Here is a 22925-nt window from a genome sequence, read left to right as displayed (position 1 = left end):
AAAGTTTAAGTCAGACTCCAAATGTCATGTGATTATCTGGTTTCATGCTACTTACAAACTGAAATGCTTTCATTCTCAATAGCTCCAAAGACTGGAAGTAAGTGATTCACCTTGACACCAGCCCACAAGCAAATTTCATAATTAACACAGAAACAAAATGTGACACACAAATTATTAGCCTTTATAATCATTTTATCAGTACAATGATGACTGTTAGTGTGTTAAGTATCAGCTCATGTGATACTGTTTCAACCTAGTTACACTTAAATTCTGCAAAAAGCAATGTTTTTATTTATTTTCTTAATTCATTCCATGTCTGTAAGCATTCTCCCCTTTGTGAAATCTGTCTGACAGATAAAACATTTTTTCATCTATTTGCTCCATCCTTATCCTTGTCTGATAACATTCTTACAAAGGACATTTCTGTCAACTAATGTGAAATTTCTGCACTTTTACAGAAGTCAGTTTTCTCTTCCCTTTTTATTCCACACCCCTCTATAAATTCTGCCTTTCTTCCAATTCCATTAATATAATTCCACTATCTAATCAGTAAAAATTTCTGTTTCCTTTCACATAGGTATTTTAAAAGCACCATTATTTCTTCTTCCTATGAATAAACTATTCAGATGAAGCTTTCAATATTTTGGTACAAAAAATTATTGTATCCCACTGAGTCAATTCAGACACTTCTCACAGTACTTCTATACAAACTATAAGAAATATAATCTAAGCAATTTACATGGTATAATTAAATAATACTGACAGTTACTGTGACTTAGCACAGTACTTTTTAGCTTAATTAATGTTACAAACACCAGCTTAATTATTGCAGATATTTTTAATGACAGTATGTAAAATCAATTTTGAGAAATATTTGTTTTTTCAGACCATTACATTTGAGACATTTCTCACTCATCTTCTGTATGTGTTCTCTGAGAATAAGCGATGAAAAGTTCAAAATTAGCAATGGGAATGAATAAACACACTCTTTACAACTGTTTATAGCCATAATTGATTTAAGATTTCTTTAATTCATACTTGCATTATATTTTCTACACAGGTTGGTAATATCTGTAATTTCCAGCTTTCAAACAAAATAGTGTTTTCCTCTATGGATTCCACTGAAAGGAAATCACAGAGAGAACACACTTTTCTAGATGAGAAAATACGAAGTCAATAGGACACTATAATATATACATGTGCAAGACACTTCAGATGTCTTTGACTAGTATATTATACTATGCAATACAGTACAATAAAATTATAAATGTAATCATACTCTGCCTTTTCTTTTTTGCAGACGAGAACATGAATAAATTCCTAAATGAAAACTGGAAGGAAATTTTTGCTGAATTGAAGCCTACCCTAGAAACTGCCCTCAGTCGTATATTCCTGAATATTTCAAGAGGAGTATTTCTGAAAGTACCATTTGATGAAATGTTCCCTAAAAAGTGAAAAGTCAGAAGGTTTTGAAGACGTGTACAGATGTTCTATACCAGCATTAGAAAGAGGCAATAAATATCTCTTAATAAAAAAAGAAAAAGAAATTTGAGAAAGTGAATTACATTCTACCTTCTGCAATACAACATGAATCTCATGTTCTATGACTGAACACTACAAAATTTCACTACATTAACCTCCCAGAAATTTAATTTTTATAGAAATTTTGTATAAAATAAATTATTACTTATACTGAAAACTGAAGCTGTGTTTAAATTGTAAACAAATTAATAATTTGCTGGAAAATATATTGTTTCTGGCAGGAATATCAGCATATATGTAACCCAATCATACCAGAATTCCTCATAGTGAAACATAGCACTAGTAACACCATCACGATGTGTCAAGATGCCACATACAAGGACAAGAAGAAATTTCTCTTATACACATATGTCACTATACAGTAATAGTTTGGTACACCAATCATTTCCCTCTATTCAGTGATTCCCATATTTCTGGTTTTCTAGTATTTCAATGTTTATTTTCGTCACTTTCTTTCCTGCTATGTCTCCCATGACCCGGGATCTTGTGTGATGTTTACACTACTTTGCTGAAAAGGTAGGAAGATTAGAGACTGACATCCCATTAGCAATGTTGTTGTTATACAGAGCATACAATCATATAGAAAACTGGCTCTAACTTTGTGGAATACTCAATCCTAATATTTAACTAATTTGATTTAGGGAAATTAACTCTGCATCACCCCACTTCCTTCAACCCATTTCTCACCTTTTTTCTCAGCAAAAGACCTAAGGTAACAACAACTAGCTTTTCCCTTCTTTTCTTTTGTCAGTATGCATCCAGGACCTTTTGGTGAACAGTACAAAATTTTACTCTGGTTTCACTTTGAAGATGATTGTTGTCATACAAATGTTTAAGAAAAGTCAGCTACCCATCATCATCTACCTACAATGTAGTAATGTAAGACTGAAGCTACTTCTCTAATGATATAATTCATATATGATTTTACAGCTCAATGTGAAAATAAATGACACAATTTGTAACAAATCCTGAAGAGCAAACAAGAACATCAGACAAATCAATACAAAATAAGCTTTTAATTTCTATATGATTCTGTTACATCAAGATGAAATTAACATCATATTTTATCTATAATTTCAACTCATTTTCTCAGTTGCATTCATAGAGCTACATAACAATTATGAACAGCTATCAAGTCTGCTGTAACTATAGGTAGCAGCAGAATCAACACAAGGTCTTTAAATCAGTCTATATTAATGTATCACTGCTTCTTTCCTCTTAGCTGTCACGAGGAACCAACAAGGAAATGAATGTGTAGAAAACAAATATAATTGTAACAGTTCCCGAGCAGGTTATTTTAAACAAATATAATCAACTTCATAAAGTATTAAAATATAACATGGTCCATGCAACACTGTATGCAACAAAGATATTTTTATACTAGAACTACCACAGGTTTCTTTAGTAGTGGAAGTAAAAATCATAAAATCTCATTGTATTACAACAAAACTAATGGATTCAACAATCATAAAACAATAACTGCTCTTCTTACTGGGCCCAATTGACCTTGACAACTTTCCTACTTCACAATGCAGCTGTCCTATTCCCTTCATTTGGCCAATGAAGCAATTTCTGAATCTGATATTTAGTGCCTTTTTATATTATTATCTATAGTGCCATCTGCCAAGTAAAAATTCTTTCAATATTTATTTACGGATAAAATAATAACCAAAGCTTCTAGGACTGTTGGGTGAAGACGGAAAGTGGCATCAATTGAAATCAACAAGATTTTCAATAGTTATGTGAACTGTAGTCATTCTTAAAAATGTCGAGTATCGCTTAAATAATGATTCAATATCTTTCGTAATTTCAGCACACTATTCTTTCCAGGAAATATGATTGCCAGCTTGCAATTTTCATGTCTCAACTATATTTACACATCCTTCTACATTCCTTCTTCAGATGCACCTGTTAAAAATGCAGTTACATAGTGTTGGTGGCTGAGATGCTCTCTATGCATTCAGCTGCCTACATTTATAAGGATTTCTTTATTTGTCACCCTTTAGAGATGTTTCTGTGCCAAAACATGATTTGTGTCTTTGGTGTAAATGCTGTAGATATTGACAGGTGACTGAGTAGTTTTGTACAGTATAACATCACGTGTTAGTGGTGATTGCTTCTGTTGCTTGTGATTATGATGATAATGATGATGATGATGTGAGAGAAGCAAAAGAATGAAACCTCATGGTGCAACTTAGTTTATTCTATTCAAACAGGGGAAGAAAAATATCACATACTCTCATTTCATTGGAAATCTTTGACAAATTCACAATTTACGCTAATTCATTTCCACAGTTTGATTACACATTTGTTGGTGAAATGCTGATGAAAATTTCCATCAAAAGGATTTGAAGCAACTACCTCCAAGTCATTAGTGTGCAACAGCAATGTTGATTACAGGGGAAGGAAAATAATTTTGAAAGCAAGCAGTCACAAAAGGTCAGAATTTTACTATATTTATATAAGGATTTACATTTGTGAATATTACCAATCTATCAGTTTCATTAGTCATGGTTAAAAATTCCTAACGTGGATTCTTTACAGAAGAATGGAACAACTGGTAGGAGGTGACCTCACGGGAAGATCAATTTGGATTCCTGAAAAATACAGGAACGCCTGAAGCAATACTGACCATACAATTTCCCTTTGAAGATAAAGGCCAACTTACATTTATAGCATTTGTAGGTTTAAAGATAGTATTTGACAATGCTGACTGGAATAAAGGCTTTAAAATTTTGAAGGCAGTCAAGGTAAAATACAGGGGACAAAAGGTTATTTACAACTTGCACAGTAACCACACCGCAGTTATGTGAGTCAAGGGGCATGGAAGGGAAGCAGTGGTTGAGAGGAGACAGACAGGGTTGTAGCCTATCCCCAATGTTATTCAATCTGTACACTGAGCAAGCAGTAAAGGACACCAAATAAAAATTTGAAACACAAAAAAACTTACTTCACTTTTGCACTTAAAATCATAGTGAATCTTTGGGAGAGACAAATCAGTGAGTTGACATATTTTGGATCTTTTCTTTCACTGATGTCCTATGGAACAAAGTTTTGGAGAAACAAATCTTTAAGAAAGAAAACATGCTCTAATAATAACATGAGATGCTCACCCACGATCATCTTGTAGACATCTGTTTAAGGAGTTACATATTCTGACTACTGCTTCACAGTATACTTATTCCCTCATGAAGTTTGTTGTAAATAATCCACTGCAGTTCAAAAGAAACAATGATGTACATAACCACAATACCAGAAGGAAAAATGACACTCATTACTTCATATTAAAGTTGACTTTAGCACAGAAAACGTAGCATAATGCAGTAGTTAAAATTTTTGATCACTTACCCAGTGATATAAAATGTCTAAGCAACGCCAAAGAAATTTAAAAATAAAACTGAAATAGTTTCTCCTTGACAACTCCTCCTACTCCGCAGAAGAAGTGCTATTTCTGTAATGTTTAAAATGTGTGGGATAGGAATTATTAACTCACATCTGTATATTTATTTTTAAAAAATTACAAATGTTCAGCATGTAGCCACATTTACAAATTAATTTGCGATGTAAATGTAAAATTCATTCCACAGCATTATAATTTATTGTGCAAAATGATCCATGGAACATGAAAGTAACTAACAACGATGGAATTAAAGTTCATGGAAAAGAAATAAAAACTTTTAGGGTTTATCAATGACAGCAAAGGACTTGGAAGAGAAGTTGAACAGAATGGACAGCGTCTTGAAAGGAGGATATAAGAATAACACCAACAAAAGCAAAACAAGAGTAATGGAATGTAGTCTGGAATTAGATTACAAAATTAGACACTATAAGTAGGAAACAAGTTTTGCTATATGGGCAGTAAGATAATTAATGATGGCCAAACTAGACAGGACATAAAATGTGACTGGCAATAGTGAGAGAAGCATTGCTAAAGAAGAGAACTTTGTTAATATCGGATACACATTTAGATGTTTGGAAGTCTTTTCTGAAGGTATTTGTCTGCACCATAACCATATATGGAAATGAAACAGAGCTCATAAACAGCTTAGGCATGAAGAGAACAGAAACCTTTGTAATATGGTGCTACAGAAAAATGCTGAAGATTAGATGGGTAGATCATGTAACTAATGAGAGGAGAAAAGAAATTTATGCTACAACTTGACTAAATGAAGGGATTGGTTAATAGGACACATCCTGAGACATCAAGGGATCACCAATTTAGTACTGGAGGTAAGTAGGGAGGGGGAGGGAGATTGTAGAGAGAGAACAAGAGATGATCACAGTAAGCAGATTTGAAAGGATGTAGCTTGCACAGGATGGTGTAGTATAGGGAGCTGCATCAAATCAGTCTTCAGACAGAAAACAACAACAATAATAAATATATAGACTTATAAGAAGGGAAAATTAATGTATGTGATTCTGTATTGCATTGCAATTAGAGGACTTATAGTGGATTTCAGAATGTACTAGTTTCTATTATTAAAATTAAATTAATAGAGCTGACCAGTGTACTAATAATCCAATCAGATTAAATAATTGTTCTTTGACTCAAACTCTACTTTTTAATACCATAATTTTTAGTCAATCAGTTTGTAAATTGCTGTAAGTATTAATAACATCTTTCATATGTTTAGCTACAAGTAAATGTCAAGGCTGTAAAATTCAAATTTCTTATAGCAGATTGAGTGCTTGCATACATCTGTTTCTCTAATCTTGTGTACTTACAGAGTACTGTATTGTTAAAGATTCTGATATTATCACTCATCCAGAAGTACTGCAATGGATACCCCATAAGATGATGAATCTTATTAACTGCAATGATTAACATATGACAATCATTTTCAATAGCCTCTTTCCACATGCCCTTCCCCACACTCATACCCACATCCTACTGATACTAGTTCAAATTAAGTTAGATATCTAACTCACAATGATAAAGTATTTAACATGCATTATAATTCAGAACTGAAAATGCACCAATGCTGCACTAGTCAAGATATTATCAAATGCATACTACCTGCTGTATGGCTAACCTCATATGCTGTAGAATTATCACTGAAGTTGGATCTGGTCTATCAAAATCAAAAATCACTTGCACGAGAGAACACAAGTCTTTTTTTTCCCATACCTACAATACTTATTCGTAGGTGAGGAACTTCCCATGTACAATGACTTTCCTGATATCTTATCAGTTGATTATAAAAGCCAGAAGTAACTTCCTTAGGGCTCAAGAACTTTATTAGTAATAATTCCTTGGACGATAAAAAAATGAAAACTGAACTTAACCACCGAAAAATTTAGAAGACGTGATATGTCGACATTTGAAAATTGAATTAGGTTTGTTAAAAACAAAACAGTGGTCATGTAAAACATGCAAATCCATCACTATTAGTGTTTATCTGAGAATGTTATCACAATGATTGATCTTGCTGGTAATATACAATGAAAATATAAATTTAAGAAACATGCATCACCCACTAACAGAACATGCACAGTTTTAGCAGTCAACCAGTGCATGTAGTAGAGTACCAAGATTGGACAGAACAATAAACAGCCACCATTCATTATAAGGACCGCATAAACAGAGGCACAATCACTTCTTAAAGCTGACTGCCTACCGTTTAACCATTGAATACATGTCTACTGATGTGGTACACACATTGTGGATGACTCATTCAGTATTAAGAAATCTAGTAATATTGAATGAAAGGATAGGAAGAGAGAGTTTCTAAAGTTGTTAATATTTACATGGGACTTCAGTCTGTTACAATTTTCTCCATTAACATGCTTAAAAATTACATTAAAATATGTGAAAATGCACACTACAGTTGTATGAGTGCATCTTTTATTAATGCAATGACAACACCGAGTGTCGAGACAAAATGTGCAGAAAGCTGTTGTAATGTGTAACCACCTAACTACTTGCACAAGATTCTAGACATTAAATGGATATTATTTGGATTACTGTTTAGCATTAGATTTCATATGCACTTTTAGGAAGTGAATGACTACACTGGACTATTATATAACACAACAGTGTTACATTCCTAGACTGCAAATATTACTTTGATAAAATACTTTTCAGTGAGCAGCAAATATGCTCATTTACTGGGGTTGGCTTTTTTAATTTAGTCAACAGCCGACATGTACAGTCCCTCAATTGTCACAGCAGAGCAAGATATGTTACAGATTCTCTCTCTCACTTCCTATAATCAGTCTGTCTCTTCCAGTAGAAATTGTGACTGTAAAGGGTTTTATTGTTATGCATGTGTGGGTTGTCTCATTGTGAATGAATAGCACTGAAATTTGAATCAGTAAAGTTACCCTAGAGCAGTCAATGACTGTTTCTGTTGTCATCAAGGCCTTATATTATTGCTGCTACATGACCCTACAGTTATGGTTCCAGACAAATATGGAATAGCATTACCTATAACAGGTTAAAAGATCAGATAAAACGAATTGAAGGAGGGAAGGAAAGAATGAAAATCAAGGAAAAAAGATATAAGGTAACTAGTCTTGTAGACTACCTGCATCTAGTTTCAAGAAGTTGGGAAAGCATTTAGATGAGGTCTGTTACAGAAATATTTAACTTGGTGTATGCTTAGTCTTGGGGGTAACTAGACTGTGTCAAGTGTTCTATGTTTGGTTTAAAATAATATATTTTCCAGTAATATATGAATTCTGACTAGTAATTATGTACAAGAGACCACTTTCTTTATACAAATGAATAGGTCTTACATTCCTTGCAACTGATGAAATATAGCAAGATAACTTAAACTTACTTACAGTTTATCACTACTGACAATCTCTAATGCACAGCCAAATTCTGTGCACTCCCAAGTAGTCTCACATATGCTCAAATCTTTTTCACACGTGAAATCTCTCAAAATACTAGTTTTCATAACCATTATACAAACACTTTTATTGCTCATCATTTTATAAATGAATTATGGGTTGTCTCAATGTCCATTTCAGAGTCCTTTTTTCATTACTGTACATTCATGCCTGAAAAATGTAGGTGAATACTGTGAAATCAGCCTTTCTTGCAGTAATAATAAAGTGTAATAGGTGATAAGCTAAACCTCCAGTACTTGTACCGGACACAACGGATTGTCTGGGTTCCCTTAACTTCAATCATCGGGCCATGAGGTGCTGGTTGTACATAAATAGACATGTCTGCCACTTTAATATCACATTGTAGGTCACGTGACAAACAATACTGCAAGTACTCCTTCAAGTGATCAACTGCAACAAACAAAATAGTGAACACATCAAATATAACACTGTGTTGTCAATATAACTTTACCTATTTACAATATGCACTACATTAAAGCAACAAAAATATACATAAATCACCATTATAAAATAGTTATGTGCTTCATGACAGAACACAATATTACAGGGTTAGCAAATGTTTTGAAATGGAACTTTGGAAACGATGTTGTGAAAGCAAAGGAGTTACTTGGAGCACATGTATATGACATGAGCTCATTACATTACGATAACAAAAGCATCCAAACAGGAATTTGACAGAAAAGAAGCAGTAAGTAAAGCACAATAGTTCTCCCCTTGCTCAAATCTGCATTCACATCTACAACTGCACCCTGATAATCACTGTACTTACACAGAAGAGACTAGTTCTCTTTGTGCTTTCCTGTCAAAGAGTTTTTAGTACACCACTCATGCACACAGTTAACTGTTTAACATGTGGCATCTCATATGGGACAGAATAGTTCTCCAGTAGGAAGGGGTACAAAAATAATATAGCCCTTTAGTTCCATTTCATTCTGTTTCATAAAATACCTTGCTTTGAAGTAAGATAGAATTACACCGTTGCACCAAAATACAGTGGTTATTGACTTTAATCAGCTCACACCTTAGGGGCTAGAAGCTAGATCGGCAAAATTTTTGTTCGATGAAACCAGATACCAAATAATGTTTCCCACTCTTATCATCCATCCGATTCACAAGTTTTAACAATTAAAAATTACAACCCAAAAAAGGGAAAAAACCATCAATGATATATTTGTATCTGCTTACACAGATATAAAAAACATTAAGTCATTAAAACATCACACTGCTAAGCAACTGGAAAAGGAGTTTGTGTGTGTGTGTGTGTGTGTGTGTGTGTGTGTGAGAGAGAGAGAGAGAGAGAGAGAGAGAGAGAGAGAGAGAGAGAGAGAGAGATAGGGAGGGAGGGAGGGAGGGAGGAGGAGGAGGAGAGGGCGAGGCATGACGGGGGTGGCAGGGGGACAGGGGGGAGACAGAAGGGGTGGAGGGGGCAGGCAGAAGGGGTGGAGGGGGAGAGGGTGGAGGGGGAGAGGGGGTGGAGGGGATGGAGTGGGTGAGAGGGGATGGAGTGGGAGAGGGGGGAGAGGGTGGAGTGGGTGGAGGGTGGAGTGGGTGGAGGGTGGAGTGGGTGGAGGGTGGAGTGGGTGGAGGGTGGAGTGGGTGGAGGGTGGAGTGGGTGGAGGGTGGAGTGGGTGGAGGGTGGAGTGGGTGGAGGGTGGAGTGGGTGGAGGGTGGAGTGGGTGGAGGGTGGAGTGGGTGGAGGGTGGAGTGGGTGCAGGGTGGAGTGGGTGGAGGGTGGAGTGGGTGGAGGGTGGAGTGGGTGGAGGGTGGAGTGGGTGGAGGGTGGAGTGGGTGAGAGGGTGGAGTGGGTGAGAGGGTGGAGTGGGTGAGAGGGTGGAGTGGGTGAGAGGGTGGAGTGGGTGAGAGGGTGGAGTGGGTGAGAGGGTGGAGTGGGTGAGAGGGTGGAGTGGGTGGAGGGTGGAGTGGGTGGAGGGTGGAGTGGGTGGAGGGTGAGAGGGTGGAGGGTGAGAGGGTGGAGGGTGAGAGGGTGGAGGGTGGAGGGTGAGAGGGTGAGAGGGTGGAGGGTGAGAGGGTGGAGGGTGAGAGGGTGGAGGGTGAGAGGGAGAGTGTGGGGGGAGGAGGGGGAGAGTGAGTGTGTGGAGGGAGCAGGGGGAGAGGGAGTGCGTGGAGGGAGGAGGGGGAGAGGGAGTGCGTGGAGGGAGGAGGGGGAGAGGGAGTGCGTGGAGGGAGGAGGGGGAGAGGGAGTGCGTGGAGGGAGGAGAGGGAATTAGCTTACTATCCATAAATCAATACAGATGTAGCATGAAACACAGCTCACCCTTTTCACACATTATATTCAGTGTGCCATGGATACAGATCAACAGGGAATTCTATAGTCCTAGATTTCTAGTAAGTTTCAACACTAACGCACTGTAGGCTGTCCACTAAAGTCCAAAAATACAGAATCGATTCTGAAGACTTTTCAGTAATGCAGCACAGATCTATATCTACACAGATACTTCGCAACATAGTGTCTTGCACAGCAGAGGGTAACATTTACCACTACTTGTCATTTCCTTTCCTGTTCCGCTTGGAAATAGAGCAAGGCAAAAATGATTGTCTATATGGCTCTATATGAGCATTATTTTCTCAATCTTATCTTCATGGTTCTCACACACAATGTATGTTGGTAGCAGTAGAATCATTCAGCAGTCAGCTTCAATTGCCAATTCTTTAAATTTTCTCAACAGCGTTTCTCAAAAAGAACATTGCCTTTCCTCCAGGGATTCCCATTAGAATTCCTGAAGCATCTCTGTAACACTTACATGATGTTCAAACCTACCGGTAACAAACCTAGCAGCCCACTTCTGAACTGCTTCAATGTCTTCCTTCAATCTGACCAAGTACGGATCTCAAACACTCAAGCAGTACTCAAGAATATATCACACCAGCAGCCTATATGTGGTCTCCTTTACAGGTGAACCACACTGTCCTAGAATTCTCCCCAGAAACCGAAGCTGACCGTTCGTCTTCCCTACCACAGTTCTCACATGCTCATTCCACTTCGTGTCACTTTGCAATGTTATGCCCACATATTTGAAGACTTGACTGTGTCAAGCAGGACACTAGTAATACTAGATCCAAACATTACAGGTTTGATCTTCCTATTTACCTGCATTAACTTACATTTTTCCACATTTAGAGCATTCATCGCACCAACTGGAAATTTTATCTAAGTCGTCTTGTATCTTCTTACAGTCATTCAACTTGGACACCTTCAGCATCAACAACAAACAACCAAGACTGCTGCCCATCCTGTCCACCAAATCATTTACGTATGTAGAGAATATCAGCAGCAGTCCTATCACATTTCCCTGGGGCATACCCTTGTCTATGAAACATTCGCTGTCGAGGACAACATACTGGGTTGTATTACTTAAGAAGTCTTCGAGCCACTCACGTATCTATGAACTTATTCCATATGCCCTACCTCCATGAACAGCCTGCCGTGGGGAACCATGTGACATGATTTTCAGAAATCTAGAAATATGGAATCTGCCTGTTGCCCTTCATCCATAATTCTCAGTATATAATGTATAAAAGGGCAAGCCAAGTTTTGTATGAGATATGCTTTCTAAAACCATGCTTATTTGTTATGAAGAAGAAGAAGAAGAAGAAGAAGAAGAAGAAGAAGAAGACACTGGAGATTGGTTTGTTTCTAGAAGTGGACTACAATTTTCTAGTGAACCATCAAAAGGTGGGCGGCGTCGACGTCGCAACATTTTGAACATAACACCTGGCCCAGTGAATGATGGAAAAACAATAACAGAGTCATTTTTATTATTTATCTCACCAGAAATCATGAGCATCATTGTAAAAGAAACAAACAGGGAAGCCAAACGAGTAATTTCTTGGTGGAATGCAGCTCATCCTTCGAACAAAACGACATGGAAAGATATAAATGCAACTTAAGTGTACGCTGTATTAGCAATTCTAATAGGAGCTGGTCGAACTCATGGACACTGCACAAGTGCTTCCGATCTGTGGGGAGGTAATGTTGCCTTTCGGCAACCATTCTTTTCTGCTGCCATGTCAAGAAACCGATTTTTGTGTATACTGAAATTCTTGCAATTTGACAACAGAGACACAAGAGCACAGAGAACTGAAGAAACCAAGGACAAGCTACAAGCCATCAGGGTAGTTTTCGACAAATTTCAGTCTAACCTGTGCAAGAACTTCTATCATTATGAATGTGTGACTATTGATGAACAATTAGCAACGTACCGAGGAAACTGCCCTTTCAGGGTTTATATGAAGAGCAAGCTTGGCAAGTATGGCATTATAATTTGGGTTTGTGCTGATGTGAAGACATCTTACTTATTACGGATCCAAATTTACACAGGAATGGTGGACAATACTCGGGAAGTGAATCAAGGACAGAGAGTTGTTTTGGATCTGATGGAGCCATTTCTGAATAACGGCCATGGTGTAACAACTGATAATTTTTTCACCAGTTTTCCATTGGCTGCTGAACTACTAAAATGAAACACAACATTGGTTGGTACCTTGCGTTTCAATAAGAAAGAGATTCCGAAGGAATTCTTGCCAAACAGAAAGAGAGAAGTTCACTTTTCAATGTTTGGTTTCACAAATGACATGACCCTAGTTTCTATGTTCCAAAGAAGGGAAAGGCAGTAATACTACTCTCTACTCAGCATAATGAGAGACAAGTGTGTGGTGAAGAAAGTGAACACAAACCCGAAATCATACTGCACTACAACAAAACCAAAGGTGCTGTAGATAATGGGAGATAAAATGACAAGAGAATACAGTTGTGTTAGAGGAACGAGGCGGTGGCCACTAAAAATCGTCATGGAAATGATAGATATTGCAGCACTAAATGCATATACTCTGTACACTCAAAGATTTCCTGTATGGCAGAAGAATAACAGAAGCTGACGTAAACGCTTCACGACTGAACTGGCATTTGGACTCAGCAAAGACAACATGGAAGAAAGAGCCAAAAATATCAACCGTCTTCATAAAGATGTACAAGATGCACTGAAAGCTTGTGGTATTGCAATTCCTACAGCAATGATCCAGACCCAGTGTTCCAAGTTACCAACGCCACAACGAAGTCAAGATTGCAAGAGAAACGAAGATTGGAAAACAAGATTCTGTTGTGTAATGTGCAAGAAACCTGTTTGTAATATACACAGAGAAGAAACTGTTACTGTGAAGTGCATGCAATGCAAAAATGTACTTGACTGGAAAGTTGAAAAAAAGTCTTGTTATTTTACTGCAGTAACTGTTGAGGTACATAGATTATTAAAATTCTGTTCATTGAGTAATGAATTTAGTGAAAGATACAATTTTTTTATTTTTTTTTTGTACTTTGTATCTGTGATCTGATTAAATACTTCTAATAACCTGAAAAGCTGTTTTTCAATACAAAATAAACCCATTAATGGAAATAACGAAAACTGAGAACAAATCTTACAATAAAACACAAAACTCTTTTGGAGTAGTCCAAATACCCCGTTTGGTAAAATAGAGGTGTGAAAAAGCTTGGTAACGGGAGAATTAAGCACTATCCTCTTCTGTGGATCTTGTCTCCTCTACAAGAAGTGCAGGATCTGTCACCACTCATCCATATGACAGTGTCACGGGCATTAGTGGTAGGGCTAGGCACCCTGTACAAAGGAGACAGGGATCAGGGAGAACTCAAGGTATTATACCAATCCCCTTACCAACAAGTTTGAGGTTTTGCTTTCACTGAAACTGACTTGCAGCTAGCAGGACTCATTTCCCCTTTTGGCAAACCTGCTGTATCAAGAGGAGGCAAACATACAAGATTAGGATGAATAATGGCACCCCTTAGGGAACTGGCAGCAAGGGAGTGGAAGACTGGAAGGACACCAGGTGTATTCAGTGCGTATTCCTGGGGACTTCACTCAATGTTGACCAAGGCAGCCACTGAGGGGCACAGGGTGCAACCAACTGCAAATTTTGTGGCACACACTGGAATAAAAGATGCCTGCTGTCAGGCTTTGAAGTCATACTTGGATTGTTCCAAAGACTGACAGAGTAGGTTGAGAGGATCAGTCTTGTTCAGGGGGTTTCAATGTAACTCTCAATTTACAGCATTGCCCCCAGAACTGTTTGTGGCTCCCTGGATCTGGGTGGAGTGAAAGGGTTGAACCAGAGACTTCAAACATTCTGTGACAAGCTAGGCTGCAACTTCCTGGACTTGTGTCATAGGACTGAGAGCTGAAAGGCCCCAATAAATGGGTCAGAAGTGCACTACACATCAAAGGCTGCTATCCAGGTAGCTGAAAGTGTATGGGGAGCACACGATTCTTCTTTTAGATTAGGTGACTTTTTATCCAGATTGCATAATGACAACTCTGAAGCATCAGTATATGATCCAAAGAAATACCACCTACAGATGGGAGTATTAAACCCTTAGCGGATGGGGCCTCCTGGCCAACAATGCCATACACTCATTTCATTTCAGTAATTAACTGCAAACACATTTGCAACAAAGTGCCAGTGTTTGAAGCACACCTAAAAAGCAGTGGAGTTCACATATTAAGTACAGAAAAAACCAAAATTGACAGCAATGAGATATTTGGGGAAAATTTTAACATACATCAAAAGCATAGCTACTGGTAAATGGAGGTAGTGTATTTGTCACAGTAGGCAAGAAACTCAACCCCCCCCCCCCCCAAAACAGATAACGTAACTTCATGCAACGAGACTGTCTGCCGGTCTGTTGAGCAGTACTCAGTATCAAGACTGGACACAAACTACAATCGGATCCTTCTATCAATCACCACAAAATATAACCAAAATTATCAATATACCGTAATATTACACGCAACTGAGAAAGACAGGACTACAAAAGTTGAAGATAACCAAAAACTTTAGAGAAAACCTACGTTCCATAGTACATACATTCCCCAATCGTATTATCATCACTGGAGGAGACTAACCATCCAACAATAAATTAGGAAAATTCGTTTTGTAAGTAATGGGCATGACAAGGCATTCTGCAAAACATTATTAAATGCCTTCTCAAAGAACAGATTGTTCAGAAGCTCACTCATGACGAAAATAAACTGGATGTACTAGCAACATATAAATCCAACCTCTTTGAGGACGTTCACATAGAAACTCGTATCAGTGACCATGAGACAGTTGTAGCAACTATGATTACCAACGTACAAAGGGCAACTAAATAAGTACACTGACTTACATAGTCAGCAAACTAAGACAGTGTCATATCGCAATAAAAAAGTTGAAAAACTTATTTCAGGAGAGAAGCATGTACAAGAACTATGGCTCATGTTTAAAAGAATAGTTGACCATGCCCTGAGCAGATGTGTACCTAGAACACAAATTCATGATGTTAGGGTCCTTCATTGTATAGTCACTGTAAAGAAATTTCTAAAGAAAGACTACTGCATGCTAGGTGTAAAACCAAACATAGGGCTACATACAGTCAGATGCTGAATGAAATGCATTTGGATGTCAAGATACCATGACATGAAGCCTTAAAAGAGCCATAGCAGAATATAAAATGACGTGTCTCAAAACCGGAAGAAATTCTAGTCCTACATAAAGCCAGACACTCGTGGGCAAGATGGGGGCTGAAATTGAGGATAGCAAAGTAAAAGCACAATTGTTAAACTCCATTTGCAGATATTTCTTCCCAAAAGAAAATTAAGAGGTAGTGCCCCAATTTAATTCTTGCACCACTGGAAAGTTGAGTGATATTGGTGCCAGTGGTGTTGAGAAACAGATGAAATCACTAAAACTGAACAAAGCTCCGGGGCTCAAAGGAATCATCATCTGAGTCTATACTGAAACAGCAGTTTAATTAGTCCCTCTTTTACCATAAGATAGCATAAATCCTTGTAACACAAAAACCACTCACAGAAGTTGGAAGAAAAGATGGGTCAAACTCATCTACTACAAAAGGGTGGCAGAAGTGATTCACGAAAACATCGTAAAGTATCCTAGACATCTATCTGTTGTAGGACAACAAAACATATTCTGAGTTCAACTGTAATGAGGTATCTCAAACAAAATAATCATCTCCATACTAATCAGTTCAGATTCTGGAAACATCAATTACGTGAAATTCAACTCACACTTTTCTCACATGACATCCAGAAAGCCATGGATTTCTTGATTACCAAAATGCATTTGATTCATTACCACACCCGCACTTATTAGCAAAAGTATGATCATATGAGATATCAAGAGAAATTTGTGACTGTATTGAAAATTTTTTGGCAGGAAGTGTGCAGCATATTATCTTGGGTGAAGAGTCATCAAAGACCTATGAGTAACTTTGGGTGTGCCCGTCCCAGGGAGGTATGTTGGGATCATTGTAGTTCTAGCTCGTGATGCCATGCGCTTAATGGTAGCAGCAATACCATCACATACATTTTTACCATGACTTGCGAAAAAATTCCATTCTGCGTGAATCTGGAAATCATGGTAAAGCTTGCATAAATTTTTGAGATTTTTACAGTTTTTGTACTGACTAGCTGCCCCATTACTGAAGTATTTCACAAAATGTATGTGAGGCAGCTTGTTTTTCACATATGCCATGACAATGTGAATGTGGACATGAACTGCAATGACATCATGAATTAAACAGTCACTAAAAACGCACAGGTTCATGACAGACACATCACCTGATTCAACTCTATAGTAAATCGCAAATGGCTGGAGGGTTGCTTGCTTGACTGTTGTCCCAATGATATCCTTGGATGGCATCTTTAACTATAAATGCATAATTTTCAGAAAAGTTTAGTATTACTATAATTTCATCTTGTTTCAAATTATCCTTACAAAATTGGAGATAAGCCGATCGTGCTGTTGCTGTGAAGCTGTGTGTGGTCAGTTTGTCCATTTTTTGACAACACATTTCAACAAAATCTTCCACTCTACTTTGCTTTGTTTCAAGACTTGTGCAATCCATGTGTGTCCATTGTTTATAAGAGACAAGTTCATCATCATCCATAAGGAGTTCACCATACAGTTTGTTATTCATATATTCTGCAAGATTTGCCTTACCTGGACACTTTTCACACCTGTGTATCATGCACTGGTAGGAACTGAAGTCACACACTAGCAGCTTCATTGCACCTTTGTAATCCAAACCAGAATCCTTTATAGCAGCAAACATCAGCTTAGCATTTTGATGGGTCTCACATACACAAACATTGTGTGTGCTCCTTGCACTTAGTCACAACCCATTCTGTCCAAAGATTGAAAAAAGATGATAAACCTACTTTGGTATTGGGATACTTCTCCTTGAATTCTAGATATAGTTCTGATATGTTGCATAGCAACAGTCTTTTTTGCATCTGTACACATACATTTCCCATTTTCACCATTACATAGTCTTTTTTCCAGGCATTATTCGGCTGTAGTCATTATTTTCATAAAACTCCGACACTAGCACCTTTATTTCTGAACTCAATTGCTTACCCTGAGCCTGCTGAAGTTGTAGAAGCACTCCTTGGGTTGCTTTTATTTTCCTAGCTTGCTTTACCATATATGTAGAGACATTGAACTCCTTTGAAGTGTAGTCAATAGACCAGCTGGAAGGTGCAAGGGTAAGAAGAGCTACTTTTTTTCTGGCGTGTGGATATAGCACATTTTTCCTTCAAATCATGCACAATTTTGTCCAAATCAGAGCATTTCTGGCATCATTTCTGTTCCTTTGGAGCAGATAGTTCTTCCTCTTCCACCATTAGTGTGTCAGCTATTTAGTGTTTTAATTCCATTTGAGCTTCTTGTAGTTTTCTTCTACCGTAGCTGGGCCTGTCTCTTTTCCCAACTTCGTGTCTCTTCATGGGAGACAAACCAAGAGCAGTCACTGAAGTATTTAATTGCTCATCCGCTGTGGTTGTAGGTGGCTGATACTCTTCGTCACTGTCATGTAAATTACCAGAATATTCTTCATTTTTTAGCAGTGTAACACACATGGAACATAACTTTTGCCCTGGTTTCATGTTAAGTCCCATGCACTGATTCACTTTCAATACTGATTTTATATCAATTTCTCTGTGGCTACACTTCACTGTCTTCTTATGAATCTGAAATGGATCAAAACAACTTCCTTGTAGGAAAGAATACTTATCCAGAAACACTTTCATATGATGATAAACACTAAAGTTTCCTGGAACTGTACTTCTTGTGCCCACAGGGTGTATCCCGGATCTCCATAGCAACAAATCTTGGTCCGATTCATCCAGATCATACAGTACTAAGCGAATGCCACATTTTGTTTCATATGTTGTTTTTATGAAATTCAGATGCTTGTGCTCTACCAATACTGCAACTTGTTTCAACAAGAGCTCCACTAGTACACTCTTCTGCCTCCATACTGACTTTCCACAACACTACTGACTAATCTGAACTAGAATCTTAAAAATATGAGTAACCGGTAATTGTTGCTTGTTTACATTGTTGTTCCTGCCTACCAATGACTCATTCTGCCCCTGAAAACTACCATTGTTTTTTTCTGTTGCCTAATGGTTCACAACAATTGCTGCAGCTTTATCTGAAACAAGCTGTCTGTATCATCACTATTACTTGCTAAATCGTGTTAAAAGAAATGTAACCAAATACATCTCTGTCAACTTTTATTGTACACAAATGCCTTGCAATAACAAGTTGAAATTTTGCCACATATTATATTATGGTCTACTTATGTAGTGTTTGAAATTTGGCTTGGATATCACTTGTCCCTTTTGTTATACCACACTTAGAAAATCCATGTTTTTCAGGTACTTTTTCAAATTTTTGTATTTTCGTGTGCATGTAACTCTGTTTGTGTGACTGATATGGGCAAAATGAATTCTGTGTGTGTTTAGGCCACAATAAGCTTAGGCCTACCACAAAAAAAATTTATACCCTTTTTGAGTGAATTATATTTGGCATAGAGGGCACCTACAATATGTACCTTTTAATGTATTACATTTTTTAATCATATTTTGGAATTTTTTATTTTCCCTCTGAAATATGTTGTTGGTGTTTTCATTCATAGAGTGTGTTCTCTAAGTGGATGTTACTGGGTTGTAAAAATTTCACTGGACTGTGCGGAATAGTTCCAAAGTTATTAAGACCTGAAGTTGGGTCTGAAGATAGATTGCCAGATGCGGGTTGCAATTTCCGGGTCACGCCACCTTCTTTCACAAGACATAATTCTGGAACTAATTGGTAGGGGAACTTAAAATTTTGTACATGAGTGTCCCACACTTGGTAGCATTGATGCTCTAAATTTCAGCCAAATCTGAGACATATCAGGTAGAACATTTTCTCAAATTGGTTGAATTGACATGGAATGACCCATTTACTCATTCACTGTGTTCCATAGAATCCAAGGCGGAGAACCTTCAAGGACGTGGAATGAGTCAAAGCCTACATTACCAGAAGACAAAAAAATCAGAGAGACTCAATCTTATGTCTTGTATATGCTTACCCAATTTTAACACCAGGTACTTCACAATGACTTTACTTTCCTAATACTTTGCTGTCTGAGCCTCTTTGCCACTTTCATGGGCACAAATCAAACAAAAATGTTTTCCTAGAAAGCCTAAGTCCACCTATGCAACATGAGATGAAAACATACACACCATATGCTTGTATGCCGGCAGACGAAATGGCAACGTACTGATGTGAAAGAAAGCCGTTAATTCACAAATGAGGGCTCACTTAGATATATAACAATCTGTATTAGATACGACCCAACGTCTCACTCACACACACACACACACAGTAATACCAAGACAAAATAGTGCAATATTAGTGCCTGCAAAATTTTATATATTACTATCCCTCATACGTAGTTACGAAACAAGCACATACTGCATATAACAAACTCGCAACTAACAGTAGATTACAGTAAGGAAAATTACGGCACACTAATTCTCTACAATGACTTTAAACTTCATTACAAACGCTTTGCATGGCGAGCAGATTAATCACAGAATACGATGAAAACACTTACTTGAAGCATTAATCGTCGTTCGAAGGTAACGTGTAGCTCTCAATTTTAATGATTTAACGACTGTGCAATTCCTTCCCATTAAGGTACGATTAGGTCTGAGAATTATCTCAACTTCATTTAGACCAGGAGGCTCTGGCAACCCTTCAGCACATTTCATCTGTCTCGGTGACGGCGGTTCATTGGGAGGCGGTGATGGTGGTGCGTCAGTACTCGTGCCTGGAGGCATACCAGGTCTTGGTGACATTGTAATCTGCACTTCTTCAGAGTATTTGCACGCTTAGTATAATTACAGCCCTAGACTGATATTTCTTGACTTCACTGTCAGTGGGAGTCCGTATACACTGCAATTCAACATTACAACATATCCTGCAACAGAACTATACTGACAACTTGTTCACGTCTGCGAAATGTTACAATACTGTACTGTCTATCCACATGCAGATTTCAACATCTGGTTTCTCAAACTGTTCTTCATATTTCCTTAATTTAGCTGCTGCCGGCATGGCACAACCTACAAAAGTAATTCACCTTCAACAAACATTAAAGTTCACACATGCAGTCAGATAAACAACGGAGAAAACTAACACCAAATTCTTGATTTCTAACAATAAAATTCTTTTCTCGCCAAGATAATCAAGTCCTGTCACTATTTGACACAGATACGCATGACACAATGAAAAATTTATTGCAGAGTAGAAAAATTACGATACCATTCAAACGATTCAAATCCTTTTTTATGAGATCATACACCCCCAATGTAACGAGCGACTTTCCGTTGTTTGACAATAATAACACACAAACACCCACTTCCTCTCCTTTTCGGACTTCGTACGTCAAGTAGAGATGTGCGCGAATGGACACATAAAGTCGAGAAAGTCGATAATTCGACCAGAAAGCTCGATTCTACAGATGACTCATTTTCAAGCGATCAGTCGACTTTGAACGCTCACGGCGCATAATTTGATATTAAACTGCATACATTAGTCGTTTTACAATTCAGACTTCGAATTAGAAATTGCAACTTAGGAACGCCCATACTGCTTCTGATCTAGTAACGTTAACGTGATGCAAAATGTAAGTTGTGAGTTTAGCTGGATCGTAAATACAATTAATAATTCCGGAGAAAGGTGTCTGAAATGCAGAACATTTTATAAATACATAGAAACAGAGTGTATTTTGTGTTATACAATAACAAAAATGCCGGAAATAAACTCAATAACTGAAAATATTCAAGTGAATTCTAGAGTGCGGGGGTCACGTCGTCATATGACTAATCGCCAAAAATAAGCACTGATATTTGAACCTGCGAAAAGCGCGCGATAAAATGTGTAATGTGCGTAAAATGTAAGACATGATGCCGTTAGAGTTGTGCTGATGGGAAAGCCAAGCGCAAAATTTGGTGTGCAACAAATATAACGACTGTAGATTAGGTTTAAACCTTAGCTGCAGAGACTATGCAAATGAGGTCATCATTGTACTACTAAATGAGATTAAAAACTGAAAAATTAATATGAGATATTGCTACTGCAAAAGAAAAAATCAGAAGATGAGCTTCATTTACAGACTGAGTGTATGAAACAAAGAGTAAAACGTCCACAGCATTTCGTAAAAGTACTGCCGAAGTGGTAACGAACAGTAGTGCAACGCGCTAATAGTACAGTGCAAACTATCAAAAGATAAAGACAATATATGTCCATGTCACAGCAAAAAAAAATCATGATCGCATGCAAGGCACTTGTCCACGCGCAATGATCTGTCTGCGCAAATGTCAGGTAACTTCTATTGTCCGAGTCCAATAGTCGGGTCTGAGCAGTGACGTCGTACCAAAGGCAAGAACGCTACATAGCGGCAAACTTTGAAAACAGCGGCTGATATTCGTAAACAGATAAAAGAGCACACGCTAAAATGACAATCAAAATTAATGCGATTATTTATTTAGCCACGAAATGTGTGTGTGTGTGTGTGTGTGTGTGTGTGTGTGTGCGTGTGGACGAGTGCATTGCATGAGATCTTGTTTTTTTTTTTTTTTTTTGCTGTGACATGGACATATATTGTCTTTATCCTTTGATAGTTTGCACTGTACTATTACCCGTTGCACAGCGAACCTTTAAATTCGACTATAGTATATATAGTGAAGTCGTAATATTATAAAATAGCGTTAATTTATAATGATAATTACTGAATCTAACGGGACTGCCTCGGGAAAGTGGGGATTTTGGGCGGGGAGAAAGTGAAATCTAGCACAACAATGGGAAAATGAAATAAATAATAGTGTATGTGAAATAGTAGCAGAAATCCAAAATAAACCAGCACACAACAAACGAAAATTGACAAAAAGTTACAAATACTGGCGTAGATAACTAGAATTGACCTACATACGTCAATGCTAGTTACCGTTGCAGTATTAGTTTTCGCTCTTGATCATAGAGCAATTATTAGTGCAGAAATCACATTACATTTCAGTGCACATAGCTGCCGGAAGTGAACCATGGAGAAGTTGGAATGGGTAACTTGGATTGACCTATATAGGAGGTCGATTGTAACTACCGATGAAAAC

The 22925-nt window shown here is 37.7% G+C and overlaps 1 protein-coding gene and 1 long non-coding RNA gene across 2 annotated transcripts in view; one reads left to right on the top strand and one right to left on the bottom strand.

Moving 5' to 3' along the window:
* Window positions 1-1766, top strand: part of LOC126236818 (protein takeout-like) — a 70752-nt gene extending 68986 nt beyond the window's left edge. Inside the window, exon 6 of the mRNA XM_049946412.1 lies at window positions 1301-1766. Coding sequence (XP_049802369.1) covers window positions 1301-1455 — 155 coding nt within the window. The 3' untranslated portion in view covers window positions 1456-1766. The remainder of the gene's footprint in view (window positions 1-1300) is intronic.
* On the bottom strand, window positions 1359-21227 carry LOC126236819 (uncharacterized). The gene is made up of 3 exons (XR_007544987.1): window positions 21079-21227; window positions 20369-20879; window positions 1359-8787 (listed from the first exon to the last, which is right to left on the bottom strand). It is a non-coding gene; the product is annotated as an uncharacterized LOC126236819 (long non-coding RNA).
* Window positions 21228-22925: the final 1698 nt, after the last annotated feature.

This window comes from Schistocerca nitens, chromosome 2 (assembly GCF_023898315.1).
Source record: "Schistocerca nitens isolate TAMUIC-IGC-003100 chromosome 2, iqSchNite1.1, whole genome shotgun sequence".
In the NCBI taxonomy this organism is placed as follows: Eukaryota; Metazoa; Arthropoda; class Insecta; order Orthoptera; family Acrididae; genus Schistocerca; species Schistocerca nitens.
Note: the sequence above shows the minus strand (reverse complement) of the source record. Positions and strands in the feature narration are given on the sequence as shown.